Here is a 19,730-nt window from a genome sequence, read left to right on the forward strand (position 1 = left end):
CGGCGGACTGCGGTGCTCCGCAGGCCTGAGCAGTTGCTCTGGCTGCTCTCGTGGAGTGAGCCAGGTGAGCCGCCCAGGAAGGCTGGGCGGAGGCGGGAGCGGGGGTGCTTCTTCTCTACTCCTGCGTCCTGGATCACCTTGTCTTCGGCCCAAATCCGGAGGATGGGAAAAGGGAAGCGGGCAGGAGAGAGCCGGGGTCGGGAGACGGACGGTCCCTTTTGGGGAGGGGCTTTAGTATACCCGACTTGTCTGCGTATGTGTGGGGTGGGGATAGGTGGGTGGGTGTGATAGGTGGGGGGGGGGGGGGGGGTGTGTGTGTGTTGTGTGTCTTGGCCTGGTGCGGGCTGCACCGTTGCTCGTTGTTTCTGTGTACCTGCGAGCATGTGCCTGTTTGTCCCTTGGATTCAGGGCTCAATTCTGCGCCCGCAGGGTGTACAGGTACGTGCCAGCCTGGGTTTGGACCATGGGGCTTGATCATTTACATCTTTGCCTTCACCACTGTGGGTCATTCCACATTTGTGTTTCTGTGCATGGTTCATTTTTGTTTCTGAGACAAAATTCCTGGAGGAGTTACTAAACTTAAACTTGCATGCTCTCACCTGGCTGCTAACATCAAGGCCCGCCCCCTTCTCTCGGCAGCCTGGGGCCCAGGCCTGTGCCACCATGGCGCTGCCTCCAGGGCCAGCTACCCTCCCGCACACACTTCTGCTCCTGCCGGCCCTTCTGAGCTCAGGTACACCCCTGTTCATCCCTTGGCATGTGTTTGTGGGGTCAAGTCCCTGTCTCTCCCCTCCTTGCCTGCATCTTCAGTTTGGGTACCCACTTTTAGGCACCAGAACTGAGCTCTCCTCATCCACCTACCAAGGTCCAGCCAGTCCCTGGTGAGAGAACCCAGGTCCCTCTGGAACTGGACCTCACCCATGTCACATAACAGTACTGTCCACCAGCTCTCCCCAGACTCCACTATGTTCTAGGTTGGGGGGAGCTGGCGCCACAAATTGATGGTCAGACCTGGGCAGAGCGGGCACTTCGAGAGAATGAACGCCATGCCTTCACCTGCCGTGTGGCAGGGGGACTTGGCACCCCTCGATTGGCCTGGTACCTGGATGGACAGCTGCAGGAGGCCAGCACCTCGAGACTGCTGAGTGTGGGCAGGGAGGCCTTCTCTGGAGGCACCAGCACTTTCACTGTCACTGCCCAGCGGGCCCAGCATGAACTCAACTGCTCCCTGCAGGACCCAGGCAGTGGCCAGTCAGCCAATGCATCCGTTATCCTCAATGTGCAATGTGAGTGCCCCTCGGGTGGCCAGAGAGGGGTTCTCTGCCTAGGGACCCCCAACAGCTACCAGGCAGGCAGTTTGCTAGGATGTTTTAACACTTAAGTACTTTGCAAATATTAACTCACTTTATTCTCACAACAATCCTATGAGTTAATTACTATTGTCCCCATTTTATAAATCAGAAAAGTGAGGCACAGAGAGGTTAAGCAATCTGCCCAGGTCATAGAGCTGGTAAGTAGCAGAGTCAGGATTCTGGACATCTGGTTCTAGTGTTTATGCCCTTATGAAATACTGTTTCTGGCAGACCCAGCCATCCTTTTTCCTGGTGCCCCCTAAGGAGAGGTTCAGGACCCTGGCTCCCTTCTGGGTTTGGGAAGAAAGGGCAAGGCAAGCAAGGGGCTGTGGTGGGAACATAGTGGTCTCTGCTTTGCACCAGTTAAGCCGGAGATTGCTCAGGTTGGGGCCAAGTACCAGGAAGCTCAGGGCCCGGGCCTTCTGGTCATCCTCTTTGCCCTCGTGCGTGCCAACCCGCCTGCCAATGTGACCTGGATCGACCAGGATGGGCCAGTGACTGTCAACACCTCGGACTTCCTGGTGCTGGATGCCCAGAACTACCCCTGGCTCACCAACCACACCGTGCAGCTGCAGCTCCGCAGTCTGCCACACAACCTCTCGGTGGTGGCCACCAACGACGTGGGTGTCACCAGTTCCTCGCTTCCAGCCCCAGGTGAGCACTGCCCGCCATGGGCCCAGCAGAGCCTCGGGTGGGTGTAGGGTCAGGGTACAGAAATGGGAAGACTTGTCTTTTGGGTGAGTTCTCATGAAAGCTGTCCCCAGCCACCTTGGGCAAAGAGGACAGAGTAGGGACCTGTGGTGTCTCCGAGTCAAGGGTCATGGAACTAACCAGAGGACTACCTGCAGGGCTCCTGGCCACCCGGGTGGAAGTGCCACTGCTGGGCATCATTGTGGCTGGAGGGCTTGCCCTGGGCACCCTGGTGGGGTTCAGTACCTTGGTGGCCTGCCTGATCTGCAGGAAAGAGAAGAAGACCAAAGGTAAGGCCAAAGCAAGGGGGGACAGAGGATGCTGGGAGCGCGGAGATGAGATCAGGGGTGGAGGTGAGGGCACGGGCAGTGACTGGAGCTGGGCAGGTCTCTGACAAGTGGTAGGACAGGTCTTCCTGGGTGTGGCCGTGGTTTAGACCACATACATCCCAGGGAGCCGTGCTGGGCACTGGAACCCTGTCTGGTCATCTGAGAGGCCCCTTGCCCAAGGGACCTGGGCCTGAGAGGGCAGGGCCAGAGCCCAGAGGGGGTGGGTGCACTGAGACAGTGCTGTGGTTTCTCTCTCCTCAGGCCCCTCCCGGCGCCCATCCCTGATCTCTAGGTAACTCTCCTGGGGCTGTATGGAGGGGCCAAATGGAGAGGCGGCATGGGGACAGGCGGGATCCTGGGCTTTCTGGTGGTTCTGGAATGGCCTCCAAGCAGGAATCTGTTCCCACTGGTGCCAGGGCCCATCCGAGCCTTTGTCCTCCCGTAGTGACTCCAACAACCTGAAACTCAACAACGTGCGCCTGCCACGCGAGAACATGTCCCTCCCGTCCAACCTTCAGCTCAATGACCTCACTCCAGACTGCAGAGGTATACCCAGCAAGCTGTTTGCCCCAGCTTTATCTTCAGAGGTGCTTCTGAGAAAAAGAGACACGCTGGACCTCAGGAGGGGCTAGGCCCCATCGGGCACACGCCTCATCCTGGGCACCACCCCCTTTGTCACCCCACAGGGAAACCAGCAGACCGGCAGATGGCTCAGGACAACAGCAGGCCAGACCTTCTGGACCCAGAGCCTGGTGGCCTCCTCACCAGCCGAGGTAGGGAAAGCGGCCTGCTGCCTTGCTCCCTTGCCCTCCCGCGTGTGCCAAAGGCCTCTGAGTCACCAAGGGCAGAGAGTGGTCTCCCAGCTTCCAAGAAATGAGGGTGACTGAGTCCCCTGGGATCTGTGACCCCGCAGGTTTCATCCGCCTCCCAATGCTGGGCTACATTTACCGGGTGTCCAGTGTGAGCAGTGATGAAATCTGGCTCTGAGATGAGGCCAAGACAGAGGGTACCTTCTTGGCCCCTGGGCATCCTCCTGGTCCTCGTCCAAGGCATCCTTTGCCTGGCCATGTTGCCAATGGGAAGAGGCCATGCCTCTGCGACTTTTGCTTGCCCGGGGGCACGGGTATTCTTGGCCAGGCTGCCAGCTGGACCTACTCCTGGCTGGACCTGGACCTGTTCTGACTCCAGTTGGGGGCCTGCATGACTGCCCGTGCCCAGATGTGCCTGGAGGTCAGCCAGCATCTAAGCGTGGCATGGCCCTGCTGGCTCGGGCCAGCTCTGCCTGCACCAGTGCTCCTCAGCACTGTGTACAGCAAGCATGGGGCCTGCTTGGTTGGGGGGCGGGGGGCCTTGCACGTCCTGGATTTCCTTCACATGCTATGCAGCTTTGTTCCCTCAGGGAAAATTTAGGACCCTGCTAGCTGTAGAGAACCAACCTGCCCTTTCCACATGAACCCACCCCTGATTCAGGGGTGCTGGTGAAGCACAGACCAGTCCTTTTTGCTGCATCTCTCTGCCCCTCTGCGCCTACCCCATCTTGGGCATCGTAGGTTATACGCTGGACCTTCGTTTCTTCACTGGGCACTAGACTCTCCTGCTGGCCTGGGCCCTCGTGGTGTCAGAGCCTGGTATTGGCACAAGTCAGGAGACAAGAGGGAGGTGAGAAGTCTGGTGCCCAGGACTGCATGCAGCTGTGCCTCGTTTTTCACAGGGTTGCACTTTAAGCACATCTCCTGGGAAGGGAGTGTGGCCTCGGGCCCTGCCTGTGGCTTTCCCGAGTTTGGCCTTTTTATGACTCACTGTGAGTGCCCTGAGCCCTTGGGGTTGACGGGTTTCTGCTCAAAATATCTCCCCCTTCCATGGGCGCCTAGCCCTGACCTCCCCATCAGCAGGAAACTGTTCTTGTCCCATCTTCCATCCTTTAGGGGATGGTCACAGTACATCATTTGACAATGCTGGAAACCTTAGGGAGACGTGGGAAAGGAGGGGAGATCACATATCCCAGAACAACCCAAGTACACTGTTGAAAGGCAACATGAAAAAGATTGCAAATTAATAGCGTGCAAAGTATATTTTTCCCTTGTTGATACCTTGTTTTGTAATTTTTCTCAATACCGCCAAGAACAGTGCTGAGCACACAGTAGGTTCAATAAACTTGACTGAGTGAATGTTACATGTCTGTTTCATTCCTTCAAAAAAAATTTTTTTTAATTCTCCATTTATCTCTGCTCTAATCTTTATTTCCTTCCTTCCACTATCTTTGAGTTTAGTTTGTTCTTTGTCTAGTTCCTCGGGTTGTAAAGCCAGACTGAGTACTTAAATTCACTGCTTTATTTGGCTGTGCCCAGTCTTACTTGTGGCATGTGAGATCTAGTTCCCCAACCAGGGATTGAACTTGGGCCCCCTGCAGTGGGAACTCAGGAGTCTTAGCCACTGGACCACAAGGGAAGTCCCTGAGTACTTTTTAAATGTAAGCATTTATAACTATAAATTGCCTCTGAGCACTGCTTTTGCTGTAGCCCATAAGTTTTGGAATGTTGTGTTTTTGTTCTCATTTATCTCTAAGAATCTTAAGTTATTTTCCAATTTCCCTTGTGATTTCTTTGCCCCGTTGGTTAAGTATATTTAACTTCCGCAGAATTTTTCAGTTTTCCTTGTGTTATTGATTTCTAACTGCTCTTCATGGTGGTCTGAGAAAGTACTTTGTATGCTATCTACCTTTTAAAATCTGTTGAGACTTAATTTGTGCCCTAACATATGTTCTATCCTGGAACATGTCCCATGTGCACTTAAGTGTATTCCCTGCTGTTGGCTAGAGTTCTGTTTGTGTCTGTTAGAACTAGTTGGTTTATTGTGCTGCTCAGGATATTTCCTTACTTATCTTCAGTTTGGGTGTTCTATCCCTTATTGAGAGTGTCTTGCTATTATTGTAAAACTCTTTCTCCCTTCAGTTGTCAACTTCGCCTCATATATTCTGAAAGTCTGTTATTAGGTGTGTAAATGTTTATAATTGTTGTATCTTCTTGCTGTATTGTATGTTCCTTTTATAAGTCTCCTACTTTTATTTCATGGATGTGGTATTTTCTCATCTCTCTGACAGTGGTTCTCAAATTTTTCTGCATATTGAAATAATCTGAGGAGCTTAAAAAATACAGATTCTTATATCCTACTTTCAGAGGTTGTGATTTCATTAGTCTGGTGTATTGTCTGGGAGAGGAAACTTATCTTTAGAATATCTCCAGTTGATTCTAACATGCAACCAAATTTGAGAACTACTTCTCTATGAATATTATAGTTAAAAAAAATTTAGTTTCTCTGATTTTCTTTGCTGTATTTTACTCTGTCTTTTTCTGGCTTTCTTCAAATGCCTAGTGACTGTACATTCATATTTAAGAATGAGAGCTGCAGGCATGCCTATGTGTATACACACACACACACACATATATACACACAAGGAGATACCCCAAAGCTGAATGCAAGCTGATGGGTAGGTAGCGGGACCGAGGCATTTGCTTAGATTACCCCATCAATATCTTTAGGTCTTTTCTCTTTGGCTGCTTAGGACTCTTCCAATATTCTACTTTGGAGGGATAAGCCTGGAAGAGGACTGAGAGCCTCACTGCTCATTCCTCTATTTTATCCTCTTATTTTAAATTTGGCCTCTTATTCCTGTTCTCAGAGTTGCTTAGTATTCTCACGTCCATTATCCACCCAGCTGCTCAAGCCTAAAAACCTGCAAGTCGTCCCTGATTTCTTCTCTTCCATCCCCCACATCCACTCTATCACCAAGTTCTGTTGGTTCCACCTCTGCTGGTTATTTCTCTGTTGTCTCTTACCCCACACCCTCCCTACTGTACTCTATGCTGCCCAGTTTTCCTGATTCCCTTGCCAACTGTTAATTTCTGCCAGTGGGAGGCACTTGGCAGAACAGGAGAGGGTGGGAGAGAGGAGGGTGGCTGTCGCCTGGGAAGAGGGGTTATAGAACTGCTCGGCAGTCCTGACCCCAGTGGCAACTCTTCTGTTTCCAACCCCCGCAGTGGATACTAAACCCTTGTTCCTCAAGCACCTTCATTCTCCCTTTTGTTTCTTCAGCCCTTCAGACACTTTTGTAACCAGTTGCCCATATTTAACATCCTTTGTTAGAATTTGTCTTCCTGAGTAGAATTTAGCTGATATAACCTTCAGAAAATTTCCCCAGTCTGTCCACCTCTACCACTACCACCCTAATCCAAGACGCCATCCTCTCTCCCCTGGGTGGCTGCAGTAGCTAGGCTCCCTGAAACCATAGCCGGGCAGTCTGGGGCCAGACAGGCAGCCAGCCCATAAGGCCGGCAGCACTACCTGGTGGGAGACTCCCAGAAAAAATAGGTTCTGGGAGAAAGATGTTTCCCCTCTACTGCCAACCTTGAAGGATTGGGGTTTGATTTTATTTCTGAAGGTTGATTTGCTTGAACTGCAAGTCACTGAATGCCTCTAGGCCAAGTTTCTCATCTCTGCCTATGGTCAGTCTGCCTTCTCTCTTCTGTATTAAAGGACAGCAGGATAACCTGAAAGATAAGAGCATTTTATTTGTAAAACCATTGCCAATTGACTTTAAGAATGAAAGAAAACAATCCTATTGCTATCTCAAAAAGAACATCTTTCCAGCCTTCCTCCCAGCCTGAGCAGCCTGGGATCCCAGGAATTCCAGTGCTTCTAGCTCAAATCAACGCATACTTCCCGTGTGAAGGAGCTCTGAAACAGGCATTAGCCATTTAATGGCCGTGAGCAGTGCTTTCTGGCAGAAACGGTAGTAGGATGTGCGCCATGCCTGAGTCAAGCTGTGAGGCAGGCAAGGCTGCCAGGAGGCTGACAGTGATCCCTCCTCAGCCGGGGCAGAGGAGCTGGCTCAGGCGTGAAACAGAGCAACATGGGAGGTGTCTCAGCTGAAGGTTAATGTCTCGGCATCTCCAGCCTGGGAGTTGGAGTTGGATGGAGGGGTGAACGCTGTCTTGCCTTCAGCTAGAGCTTTAAAATGCTGTGAGGAGAGAGGAGAGGGAATATGGAGGACTTGGGGATATGCTAGTTATGACATTTTATCAAGAACTAACCTCTTCATAGGGCTTGCCAGATTACTCTAGTGCTAAAGAACCTGCCTGCCAATGCAGGATATGGAAGAGACATGGGTTTGATCCCTGGGTCAGGAAGATCCCCTGGAAGAGGGCATGGCAACCCATCTAGTATTCTTGCCTGGAGAATCCCATGGACAGAGGAGCCTGGTGGGCTACAGTCCATGGGGTCGCAAAGAGCTGGACACAACTAAAGCAACTTAGCACACACACAACCTCTTTACAACTCTTTAAGCTCCATTTTTCTCCCAATTCTACTTTAAAAACAATTCCTTGGTGTTGTCTTTGAAAAATAGCTAGAAATGTGCCCTGCCTCCTTCAAACATGAACCCCCTTTTTTCCATGCTTCCTGCTTCCATTCATTAGGCCACTTGTTTCTGTAAGATTGAGTGTCCACTGTAGATCCTCACCTACCCTAAGGGCCACATGGCTTCTATTTCCCCTTCCTTTACCCCTGCCTGCTTCACAGTTCCCTCATCATAGGGAGGGTAATGATAACTCCAGGCAGAGACCTCCTCCACTGTCCCAGAATCACAGCAGACTGAGAACAGTGCTGACAGCAGTCACTACAGCTTAAGTCAATCTCCAGTGCTGGTCTTACCTGTGAGTTCTTGAATTCCGAGTAGAGGGAAAAGAGCAGATGGAGGGACTGAATTCTACTCTTGTAGACAGGGATGTCTAGAATGGCTGAAATCGAGAACTCCCATGAGCAGAAACAAACAAAAATCTGGGAATATGGGGCATTTCTGTTTAGGTGGCCAGTCCCTTCCCAGATGGAATGTGTCACTTTAACTCTAAGAGTTAAATACCCAGCAGGTAGTCACAAAAACCCAAACACCACCCTCAAGTGCTGCCAAACAGCATAACTGGCTTAAAGAAAAGGTTGTAACTCAGAGTAAAAAAGCCTTTTCAACAGCCCACAGTGAATTTATCCAAAGACTGGGCCAAGGAAGGGACAGGAGGGCTTACCACAGATCATATCAATGTACTCTGCCAGGCTGCAATCAATCTCTGCTGTGGGCAGGCTCACCTAGGAGAGGCACGGGACAGACCCAAATCAAAAGGCTGCAATTTCAGTGGTCCTAGCATTATTCTCTTTCTCCGAAGGAAAAGAGCTCCGAGCATAAGGGGTGTGTTGGGCTGAACTGTGTTCTCCTCAAATTTATATGCTAAAGTCTTGACCCCAAGTGTGTCAGGTGGTGTATTTGGAGATATTGTCATAAAAGAGATAAGTTAAAATGAGATCATTGGGATGAACCCTAATCCAGAGTAACTGGAATCCTTATAAGAGGAAATTAGGACACAGATACACATAGAGGAAAGACCACATGAAGACACAGGGAAGAGACAGTCAAGGAGAAAGGCTCTAGAAGAAATCAGCTCTGTGGACAGTTTGATGTCCAACTTCCAACAGTGTGAAAAAATAAATTTCTTTTGCTTAAGCCACCCAGTCTGTGGTACTGTGTTATGGCAGCCTGAGCAAATAATACAAATTTTTTTTTCCTGATCAGTAAAATGGAATTGGTCATACTTATTAACCACTGAAGTAGCAGAAGGTATAACAAGGCTAAAATATTTTAAGTAAAATACACTGCCATGCAGTCTTCCTTTATTTGTGAAGAAGAAACTGGACCCAGATTATGGCCAAGTATTTATAGTTACTTGGAGTTACAAGGCCTAATGGTCCTTGGACACCACAGGAACAGAAAAAGTGACATGATATCTCCGGCTCCAGATCAAAACCAGTTCATACTGTAAGTTTAAAAACCATTAGCATCTTAAAAACTTTTTGTTCTCTTTTTATAAAGGGTGTAATTTTATAAAATCAGGTTCTGAAATTTCCTTTTTCCATCATATAATTGATACTTCTCTGTATCAGAGCAAAATAAGGCCAAATAATTCATCGTGTGAGTATTTCACTGACTGGATGTACCACAATATGTCAATTCAGTTCCCTAGTCAGACATTTTTTCCTCAGCTACAGTTTTAAAATGCTGTGATAAAAGAGATTGTTTTATAAAGGGTGTAATTTTATAAAAATCAGGTTCTGCAATTTCCTTTTTCCATCATATAATTGATACTTCTCTGTATCAGAGCAAAATAAGGCCAAATAATTCATCGTGTGAGTATTTCACTGACTGGATGTACCACAATATGTCAATTCAGTTCCCTAGTCACATTTTTTCCTCAGCTACAGTTTTAAAATGCTGTGATAAAAGAGATTGTTTTCAGATTCTTTGCTTTTTTACAATAATTTCTCAATAAACATATACCCTCCCCCCCAAAAAAAAACTGTCTTCATTAGCTTACATTTTAGTAGGGAGAAACAAAAAACAAAATAAGGTATATAATGTGTCAGAAGGTAAGTATTACGGAGAAAAAGCAGGTAAAGAGCTTGGGGAACATGGGGTAGCAGTTTTAAATACCATGACCAGGAAGGACCTGTTATCATCTTTGCTCAATTTTCTTGATATGTAAGAGCTCTTTGGGCTTCCCTGGTGGCTCAGCGGTAAAGAATCTGCCTGCAATGCAGAAGCCTCAGGAGACGCAGGTTCGATCTCTCAGCACACACACACAAAAGCCCTTTGCTTGGACAGTAATATTGTCACGTATATATGTAACTTCTTGGTCCATCACTTGTTTTTTCAGCCATGCCACTCAGGAGCTTAGTTACAGGAAGAGGGATCGAACCTGTGCCTTTGGCAGTGAAAGTGCGAAGCCCTAACCACTGGACTGCCAGGGGGTTCCCAGTCCATCATGTTTTAAACTTTGTTTATGGTAACTGTTAGAATTTTTTATTTGTATGAGTCTAAACTGTCACATTTTTCACATGACTTTTAAGATCCTTATTATGCAAAGAAATACCTCACCATCCCAACAGTAGTATTGGGTTGGCCAAAAGATTTGTTTGGGTTTTCCCATAACATCATACAGGAAAACCCAAACGAACCTTTTTTTGGACAACTGAGTATTTCTCCTATATAAAAGAAAAAATGGTACTTGTAATAGCTTTATTTTTACTCTATCTGTTTAACTCATTTGGAATTCATGTATGCATATGGTTGGGGCTTTCCTGGTGGCTCAATGGTAATCTTCCTGCAATGCAGCAGACTCAGGTTCAATCCCTGGGTCAATCCCCTGGAGGAGAGCATGGCAAGCCACTCTAGTACGCTTGCCTGGAGAATCCCCATGGACAGAGGAGCCTGGCGGGCTACAGTCCACGGGGTCTCACAGAGTCTGACACAACTAAAACGACTAAGCAGCGGCAGCAGCATGCATGTGGTTGAGGCACAGATCTGTTTTTCTCAAGTGACTGGTCAGTAATCTCATCACAGCCCATTCTACCTGTAATCATTTAACCATCTTTCTTGGGCATCCTTGATGGTCCAGTGGTTAAAATTCTGTGTTTCCACTGCAGGGGGCATGGGTTTGATCCCTGGTGGGGGAACTAAGATCTTGCATGCTGTGAGGCATGGCCAAAAAAAAAGTAAAATAACGATCTTTCTTATACAGCAAATTTCCACATTTATGTGGGTTTTTTCCTGGGTTGTCTATGTGCTGTTGATCTAGCTCTGTTCCTAACCAGAACATTATCATTTATTATAGCTCTGTAATTTCCTAATGTCTGACAGTCAAATCCTCCATCATTTTTTCCCTGAAATTTTAATTAGACTTGAAAGTTGACTCTCTCAGATAACCTTTGTTACAAATATTTCAATTTCTAAGAAAAAAAAAAAATGCAGTTAAAATCCTAACTGAAACAGCATTCCACTGCCATGGTGAACCAGGGAGGATTGACGGTGCCTTCCAGGAACATGGCTTGACTCCTCATTCGCTCCAAGCTTGTGCCTGCCCTTCACTCAAGTTGTATAATTTGCTTTCAAAAAGGTCTTGACAATTTCTTTTCTTTTTTTTTTTGACAATTTCTTATTAAATATATTTCTGGGCACTTTTTAAAAATTTAGGATCATTAGGAATGGGACATCAGCTACTCAAAACAACACATATACCTCTGTGGAAAGGGTAAAGTCTACAGTGGTATACTTTAGGTACGTATATTCACCAAAAGTTATGTGTTCAAAGCAATAGTATAGTAATATTACAGAGTAATTTATAACAACTCAAATCCGGAAGCTATTCAAATGACTATCACAGAATGGATAAATAAACTGTCCTATATTCAAAACAATGGAATACCATAATTAGAATAAATGTATAACCACAATCTAAGAAACAATATGGATAAATCTCTACATGGATGAACAATACAGATGAGCAAATAAACAAGACACAAAGGAACATGATTAGATTTAGATAAAATACAAAACAGGCAAATCTAATCTGTGCTGTTAGAAGTCAGGATAGTAGTTAAGTTGGGAGATGGAAGCCTGAAGGGGCTTCCAGGGTGCCAGCAATGTTCTGGTTTTTTTGATCTGATATGTTGGTTACACAAAGGTATTTGGTTGGTGAAAATTAATCAACTCTTAATGTGTTTGTTTCTGATTTTATATTATACATAAATTTAAAAGTTAACGATAATAGTAATACAAGAAGACAGAAACCGTGGTCCCCAGAATGAATGCCACACTTTCTAAGTTCCTGCTACCTTCCACTCACCTTTCCCAAAAGTTCTTCAAACTCTGGAGACCACTCCTGCATCAGTGTGTCAATATCAGGCATAGGCCTAGAATTATAGAGGCAGATGTGAACAGAAAACATGGGCTGGGATCAGCAATCTTTGCATCATGATATTCTAGGCTAAAGGGAGGTTCTCAACCTGGGCACATTAGGATTTCAAGAGAACACAGACTGGGTGGGCCAAACTTACCCAAGACCTAGGGTTTGGAGAAGTTGGCTAAGTAAAAATACCAGGTAAACCATAATCTTTATGTCTGCAATCTTAGCCAGTAGCGGCCAGGATCCATAGGTCCTGAGGTTGATATATCTCACATATGTCCCAATCTTGGCACCTCCTCCTCAGAAGCAATGACTTCCTAGGTGGTGAAGATTACCATGGATTACTATGATGAAGAATGTGCTATTTCTTACCTGGTATAGTGCACAGTTGCAGGGGGCTTGGAACGGTGTAACTCAGAGATGCTCTCAATCCATGTGTCAATGGCTTTGGGATTCTTTTCTGCATCTTCCAGGCTCTTTACTTTCATATGTTGCTAGAAAAACAACAGGAAAGCCAGGCTGATGGCAATGAAGTTGCTCCCTTGTCTTCACAAAGAAGCTCATATGCTATTTCATATTCAAGGTAACTGATGAAAAGGGAAACCTTCCAGCAGCCAAATGAAGATTATAGAAAACCCTGATAAAGTCTTCTGGAGCCAGGGGAAAGGGGCAAGTCAACAGGACAGGAATGGTCACAATGAGAGACCATTTCAACCTACTAGGATGGCTAGAATAAAAAAGACAGACAATACCAAGTGTTGGTGAGGATGTGGAGAAATTGGAACTCTCATTCATTGCTGATGGGACTATAAAATGATCAACCACTTTGGAAAATCCTCACTTTGGCAGATCCTCAAAATATTAAACAGTTTACATATGACCTAGTAACCCTACTTCTACCTATACCCAAGATACCCAAGACAAATAACAATATATGTCCGTGCAAAAACATGTGCATTTTCATAGAAGCATAATAGAAGAGGGATTAACAGGTAAATGCATAGACAAAATGTGATATATCCATACCATGCAACATTATTCAGCCATAAAAAAGGGAATGAAGTAGTGACCAGGGTTTAGGAGCAGGGGGAATGAGGAGAGGAGTGACTATTAATGGGTATAGGGTTTCCTTTTGTTTGTTTTTGTTTCTGTGTTTTGGCTGCACTGAGTAGCTTATAGAATCTTAGTTCTCTGATCAGGGATTGAACCGGGCCCACAGCAGTGCTGAGCCCTAACCACCTAGTGGGGTAATTCCCCACTAGGGAATTACCAAGGGGTTTCTTTTTGGAATATGAAAATGTTCTTAAATAATGGTGATGGTTGTATTAAGTCCATGAATATACCAAAAATCACTGAACTGTACAATTTAAAAAGGTGAATTTCACAGTAGTTACATTATATTTTAATACAACTGTTATCTAAAATATAGGGCTGGCTGAAATCATAGCCATCCCTTTTAACAGGCAATAAGTCGACTGTTCAAATACAAGCAAGGCCTCTACTCTCAGCCCCCTTGAGCTGCGGCCTGTGCCAGGCCAGTGACTTACTGTAATGTTGTGCTGTTTGGAATTCTCTGTTAACCACAGTGAGAGCACTGTGGGGTCTGACTGCTTTGTCGAAGGCTCATCCAATACCAATAGGCCAAGGTTGTCAGGCTTTCCATCAGGACGTGGAACCTGGTAAGGAGAAAGGTAAGAACATGAAAAGGGACACTTGTTTCCAATAAGCTATGGAAGAACTTTTCTGGCTCATTACTATTACTAATATTAAAAAGCATGCCTATATATCATGCTGTACTAAAATACTATCTAGAAAAAAAATACATGACCTTAAATATAAAGCTGAAGTTATGGATAATTAGGAGGCAAATGTATGACAAATTTTTAACACATAATGAGATAATCATTTACCTATTAGCAATGAGTATAATTTCGAGTTGAGAGCAAGTTAAGAATTCCAGTGAAATGAAGAATATATACTAAGTTATTGCTAGTCAAGGAAATTAGTTTAACTGTTAGAGTAATAGAGGGGTTAGAAGAAACACCTAAGGAGTCATTTTTAGGACGTTCTGACCTTTAAGAATGCATCAATATCCCCAACAGCTGGGATGAAATCAGGAATGAAAGGCTTCAGTTTGTGGTCCAGGTCAATCAACTGTGGTGTATACCTAGGAGATATTGGCATGAGAAGGTGGAGACTGTCAGAGAAACTTACTTTATTATTCAGAATGAAAAAAATCTAAGGGGAATGGTCATGTTTCAGATAAGAGGAAGGAAAGGGCAAGGCAGGGCTGGGGGTTATGGTGGGAGGTCCTGGTACTCACCTGCTGATGTACTGGAAGAGCTCCTTAATCTCAGCAGAAACTGGCAAATGCTCATAGTCTGCAGGATCGTACGCCCTGAGGAAAGGAAACCGCGGCTCAAGGTGGCCAGAGAAAAGTGGGGGTTGCTGAGCCCTGGGTCAGCCACAGAGCACATGACTCTAAACCTACTTTCTGCTCCACCCACATCTGCCTCTTCTGAGTGACTTGCAAGGCAACTTTAAAGCTGATTACAAGTAGCTCTCAGTTATCTCTGACAAAGAAGAAAAACAGTTACAAAAAATCCAAAACATAATTTTGAAAAATTTTAGAGTGTAGCAGAAATTGTTTTCCTTTTTTCTTTTTAAATGAAGGGGATAAAGAGACAAGATAAAATGAGATCTTAATTTCTGACATGAAAATGGTTTGTCCCAAGAAAAAAAGGAGTTGTTACAAAGATGTTTTTCAGTGTTATTTATAAAAGTAAAAAATTAGAAACAAATAAAATGTCTAACACTTGATAGGTCAAGCTAAACACTACAGTTATTGAAAGGTACTTGCATTAATACATGAAATGTATACAGTTAAAAAAAATAGTAGAGCACATATTAATGACTATAATTAAGTAAAATGTAATGAATTGATAGAGCTTCCCAGATGGCTCAATGGGAAAGAATCCACCTGCCAATGCAGGAGATGCAGGTTCGATCCTTGGGTCAGGAAGATCCCCTGGGGAAGGAAATGGCAACCCACCCCAGTGTTCTTTCCTGGAAAATCCTATGGACAGAGGAGCCTGGAGTCCATGGGGTCACAAAAGAGTTGGACATGAATGAGTGACTAAACAACGATGAATTGACAAAGTATATAAGTGACTTGGAAAGTTATTTAAGGTTCTTCTGGGGAGAGTTGCTTAAGAAAAAAACTAAATAGATTACTTAAAGTTTACCTTTCCCCAGATTATAATTTATGGAAGCAGGATCATGAGGTAAACTGCGAAGCATGAAAAGTCAGACTGGTATTAAATACTTGCCTAATTTACTTAGTGTCTACCTGCATGTGGATAATTAAAATCTAACTATTTTTATTTTTATTAAACTACTTCATTGAATAAGTGATGCATGCACATGATAGGAAGTAAAAGGTACAAAATGTATACAGTGCTCCCCTCCCAAGAGTAATCACTATTATGAGTTCCTAGTGTAGCCTAGACATAGCTTGTGTAATATCTGTTTGATACACATGCTAGCACAATACAAAGACTTCTATACCTTTTTAAAATGTAACAATGTCCCTTGAAGATTGTTCTTTACCACCACATCAGAGTGTTGGCTCATACTTTTTAATGGCTAGGAAGAATTCTACTGATTTGGCTACACCATCATTTATTTAACTAGTAATTGTATTTTAAATGAATGGGCCTTAGAATTTACTTTGATTAAAACCTACCAGGGTAGGTCATGATTAATCTAGCACTAGGTCTGGAACAGGGTGAGAAGAATTTTTACTGAAGCATCATCCAGGAATATTTTGCTTCAACATGGGAGAATAGAGCCCCTATTCTCTACCTGTCCTAAAAGGATCTGATCCTAAAATAGAAATGCTCCTGCACATGGATGTTTTTCTCGATAAATAAAACTGCTTTGATGTATCATTTTATCTTCTCTTGTATATATTTAATATATAATTTATAATATAAATTTATATTTATAAATTTGTCTTCTCTTTCCTAAAATGTAAACTCCCTGGAGTCAGAGACCATCAGTTAAATTGACTCAGCAAGCCCTCATGAAATCCCTGAGCCCATAGATGTTTCAGACAGTGCAAGTGACATCATAGTGACATCACAGGACTCAGGCAGTGGAGCCAGAAAAGAAGGAAAACTCATTATGTTGGGTTTCTGAGCATCTGATAACCCTAAGAAGAGGATATCAAAAGAGCTGCTAGAAGTTCACTTCTCAATGACATCCTCCTGTCCAGTGTTTTGAAGGAGGAGTTTCCCTCCTTCGCTAGGGTGCTCTCCTTACCCTTCCAGAGGGGCCCCGTGCTCTTCATCATCATCATCATCATCAGAATCAGTTTCAGATGAGTCATCATCATCATCATCATCATCATTCTCACTAAAGCCCCGCTGAGGCGTCAGCTGTGAGGTCTTCTTCTTCTCCTGAGACAAAGCAGGGTAGGCATAGAAAGCTCTCGGTTAGGAGAAATTTGGGAGAAGGAAATGGCAACCCACTCCAGTATTCTTGCCCGGAAAATCCCATTGACAGAGCAGCCTGGTGGGCCACAGTCCATGGGGTCACAAGAGTCAGACATGACTTAGTGACTAAACCACCACCACCAGTGTACTTTTGCCCAATTCTCTCCTAGTGCTCTAACCAGAACCCTCCCACTTGGCACCAATTCACTGGAAAGAGAAGGAAGCCCTCCCCAGAAGGGCCATGAGAACCTTCTTCACTCCTTCTTAGCTACTGAGTCCCCACTTTCTATATCCATAGTCTAATCATCTGTGTGTGGCTTGTGTATACTTTATTTAGTACATATCTCTTTTACCTCTCACTTAGGAGATCCTGAGAACTCTGCATAAACTTTATCCAGTCAGCTTCAACTCTAAAACTGAGGGACTTCTGAAGAAGAAAGCACCTCTAAATAGTTATTTTGGGAGGAAATAGGGGGAAGATGAAGTGGGGAAGACACATTTTAGGGGATCTTAATACTCACAAAGATCACAGGGAGGAAATCAATACTCACAAAGATCACAGGGAGGAAATCTAGTATTTAATTTGCAAGACTGCCCAGGGTAAGCTGCTTATAACTAACAAAGAAAAATCGTACTCAACACTGTGTCTGGATTCAGACCAGCAGTTCCAGAGACTGTGGGTTTTCCTTTGCGTTCAATGGGTATCTTACCTATTCATGGTCTCCCTTCCTTCCCCCACAAGTTAAATAAAATAACTGTACCTTATATCTCAAGATAGTCATGTATGGATGTGAGAGTTGGACTATAAAGAAAGCTGAGCGGGGAAGAATTGATGCTTTTGAACTGTGGTGTTGGAGAAGACTCTTAAGAGAGTCCCTTGGACTGCAAGGAGATCCAACCAGTTCATCCTAAAGGAAATCATCCTGAATATTCATTGGAAGGACTGATGCTGAAGCTGAAACTCAAATACGTTGGCCACCTGATGTGAAGATCTGACTCATTGGAAAAGACCCTGATGCTGGGAAAGACTGAAGGCAGGAGAAGGGGACGACAGAGGATGAGATGGTTGTATGGCATCACCGACTCGATGGACATGAGTTTGAGCAAACTTTGGGAGTTGGTGATGGACAGGGAAACCTGGCGTGCTGCAGTCCATGGGGTCACAAAGTCAGACACGACTGAGTGACTGAACCTAACTGAACTGATATCTCAAGATAAAAGATTCTTCTGTTCTTGGCATTTTGACCTACCTTTCTGAGCTTCTGGTTCTCAATGTAACATCCCACCCCCTCAAGCCCATGAGAAGGGGTCTGGTGGTACTTGGGCTTGCCAGGGCAGTTGGGATGGGGGTCTGTGTCTTTGCCTCTAGGGCCTGGAGCCTGTGATATGCCTTCACTTAGGATCTGAAAGGTGGCCAACTGGCTCCCTTTAAAAATGGGTTTTCAAGCTCAGTTTCCACATGGCTTATACTGAGGTTAAGAGATATTTGATTCTAGTTTTAAAAATTATTTAATGATTCTTTTACATTAAAGTGGCTTCTGACATATAAAACTGTGTCACAGGACATCAAAAAAAACCCATACTTTTTGTTACATTTTCCTCTAAGCATAACACAGATTTATTATACATCAACAAAAATGTATTTTAACTAATATGTAACATGTGGTATAGATGACAGTTGCAGAAATTGTCTTACTGGTATACAGTTGGTAAGGATCTCCCAGTGTTCCTTACTAACTCAAAATCTGCCCAAATTATTCTTGGGTCACATGGGAAGCAGTCTGGCAAGGGAAACTTTTTAAGAATATTGTCAGCTTAAAGATTATTCAAAAGTGGATCCTTTTTGCTGATTCTGGGTGCATATTAAATTGGAAAGTGAGCCTTTAATATTGACTATATCATGTGAAGATGAAAAAGTCAGGATGAATACACAAAATTAGGAGGTCAATTTAGGAAAATTGTTCACTTTTGTCTGCTTCTTCAAAGTAGTGCTTTGCAAAATCTCTGACCAAAGGCAGAAGACTTTATATACCAGATAAAAGGTCAAAAAATTACTTTGTAGGTGAGATGTCAAACGGCACATAGTCACAAAGCAGAGCTATCTCAAAACATTACCTTTTAGACTTCCTATGAAATCCATCTTTCTCACTGTAGCTTTCTGCATTATTTCAAATATTCTCCTTCACTTGAGTCCTCAAAACTCCTATTCTTGGAAGATAATTAAAGCATAGGCATTGGACAATGTGCTAAGGCTAACCACAAGGGCTATTAAGCAGTGCACATGTGCAAATTCAATGCCCCATCCATCTAGAGCTGTAGGCATTTTCTCATCTTTCTCTCAGAAATGGTGATTCTCTTGGTTCATAAAATAACAATAAGTGACATCTAGGCCTTAAGACTTCAAAATTAAAGTCTCTTTCACAAAATACTGGCAGTATCACAAGTGTTGACAATGAACAAATAGCAGGACCAGTCATTTCAAACTTGCTTTATCATAAGAATTATTTGCAGTGCTTGCTCAAATAAATTTACATTTTCAGGTTTTTATCTTCAAGATTCCAATTAGGTAGTGCTGGGTGGGGACTGGTAATTTTTTTTTTTTTTTTTCAGTTAAGTACCACAGTTGATTAACATGACCAGAAAAGTTTGAGAAATCCTGGACGGTGTTATATGAAATTTCTTGCCAAAAAGTCAGCTGTAACAATAACCTTTTTCCTGAAGGAGAATCACAATCTTAAGGCTCTTGGCCCTTGACTGTTCTCCATGAGCTTAAAGGCACCTAACCGGTAGTGGTGAGTATTCAAGAAATATTTGCTACTGAATTGGTGTCACTTTAAATTAGCTACAAAAAATACAAAGCAGCAATTTCACAAGAAGCTTTGGATTATACTGCACCTTGTTATTTTCATCTTCATATTCATCACTGCTGTTATCAGCCATAGTCTTGTTAGAAAGATGGGAGGAACAAGGAACTCCTTAGAAGAAAAGTTTTCCAATTAGGTTATTGTTAAAATTATTTTTAAAGATATTTTTCATTTATAATATTTTATGCTCTAACCATTTTATGGAACAGAATTG

General features: G+C 44.2%; 2 protein-coding genes across 9 annotated transcripts in view; one reads left to right on the forward strand and one right to left on the reverse strand.

The window, feature by feature from the left end:
- Positions 1–17: 17 nt before the first annotated feature.
- On the forward strand, positions 18–4,544 carry TMEM25 (transmembrane protein 25). 7 transcript variants are annotated; one of them, XM_061145344.1, is made up of 10 exons: positions 31–64; positions 409–438; positions 640–733; positions 975–1,286; positions 1,716–2,006; positions 2,201–2,332; positions 2,633–2,663; positions 2,817–2,917; positions 3,058–3,144; positions 3,285–4,544. In XM_061145344.1, the coding sequence occupies exons 3-10, from the start codon at positions 664–666 to the stop codon at positions 3,356–3,358; spliced, it is 1,098 nt and encodes a 365-aa protein (XP_061001327.1). In that variant the 5' UTR covers positions 31–64; positions 409–438; positions 640–663; the 3' UTR covers positions 3,359–4,544. The 7 variants fall into 7 exon arrangements, with proteins under 7 accessions (XP_061001335.1, XP_061001316.1, XP_061001327.1 ...); XM_061145352.1 differs by having other exon boundaries at positions 18–64; positions 1,071–1,286; positions 3,058–4,544; XM_061145333.1 differs by having other exon boundaries at positions 21–64; positions 3,058–4,544.
- IFT46 (intraflagellar transport 46) overlaps positions 4,450–19,730 on the reverse strand; it is a 17,019-nt gene continuing 1,738 nt past the window's right edge. The window contains exons 3-12 of one of the 2 annotated variants that reach the window (XM_061145413.1): positions 19,548–19,627; positions 16,480–16,616; positions 14,480–14,554; positions 14,230–14,323; positions 13,704–13,832; positions 12,529–12,650; positions 12,097–12,163; positions 8,449–8,509; positions 8,081–8,166; positions 4,450–6,918 (exon numbers count right to left, since the gene is read on the reverse strand). In XM_061145413.1, the coding sequence (XP_061001396.1) occupies positions 6,859–6,918; positions 8,081–8,166; positions 8,449–8,509; positions 12,097–12,163; positions 12,529–12,650; positions 13,704–13,832; positions 14,230–14,323; positions 14,480–14,554; positions 16,480–16,616; positions 19,548–19,592 (876 nt within the window). In that variant the 5' untranslated portion in view covers positions 19,593–19,627 and the 3' untranslated portion in view covers positions 4,450–6,858. The other variant, XM_061145404.1, reaches the window with a different exon arrangement.

Source organism: Dama dama, chromosome 1 (assembly GCF_033118175.1).
Source record: "Dama dama isolate Ldn47 chromosome 1, ASM3311817v1, whole genome shotgun sequence".
Taxonomy (NCBI): domain Eukaryota; kingdom Metazoa; phylum Chordata; class Mammalia; order Artiodactyla; family Cervidae; genus Dama; species Dama dama.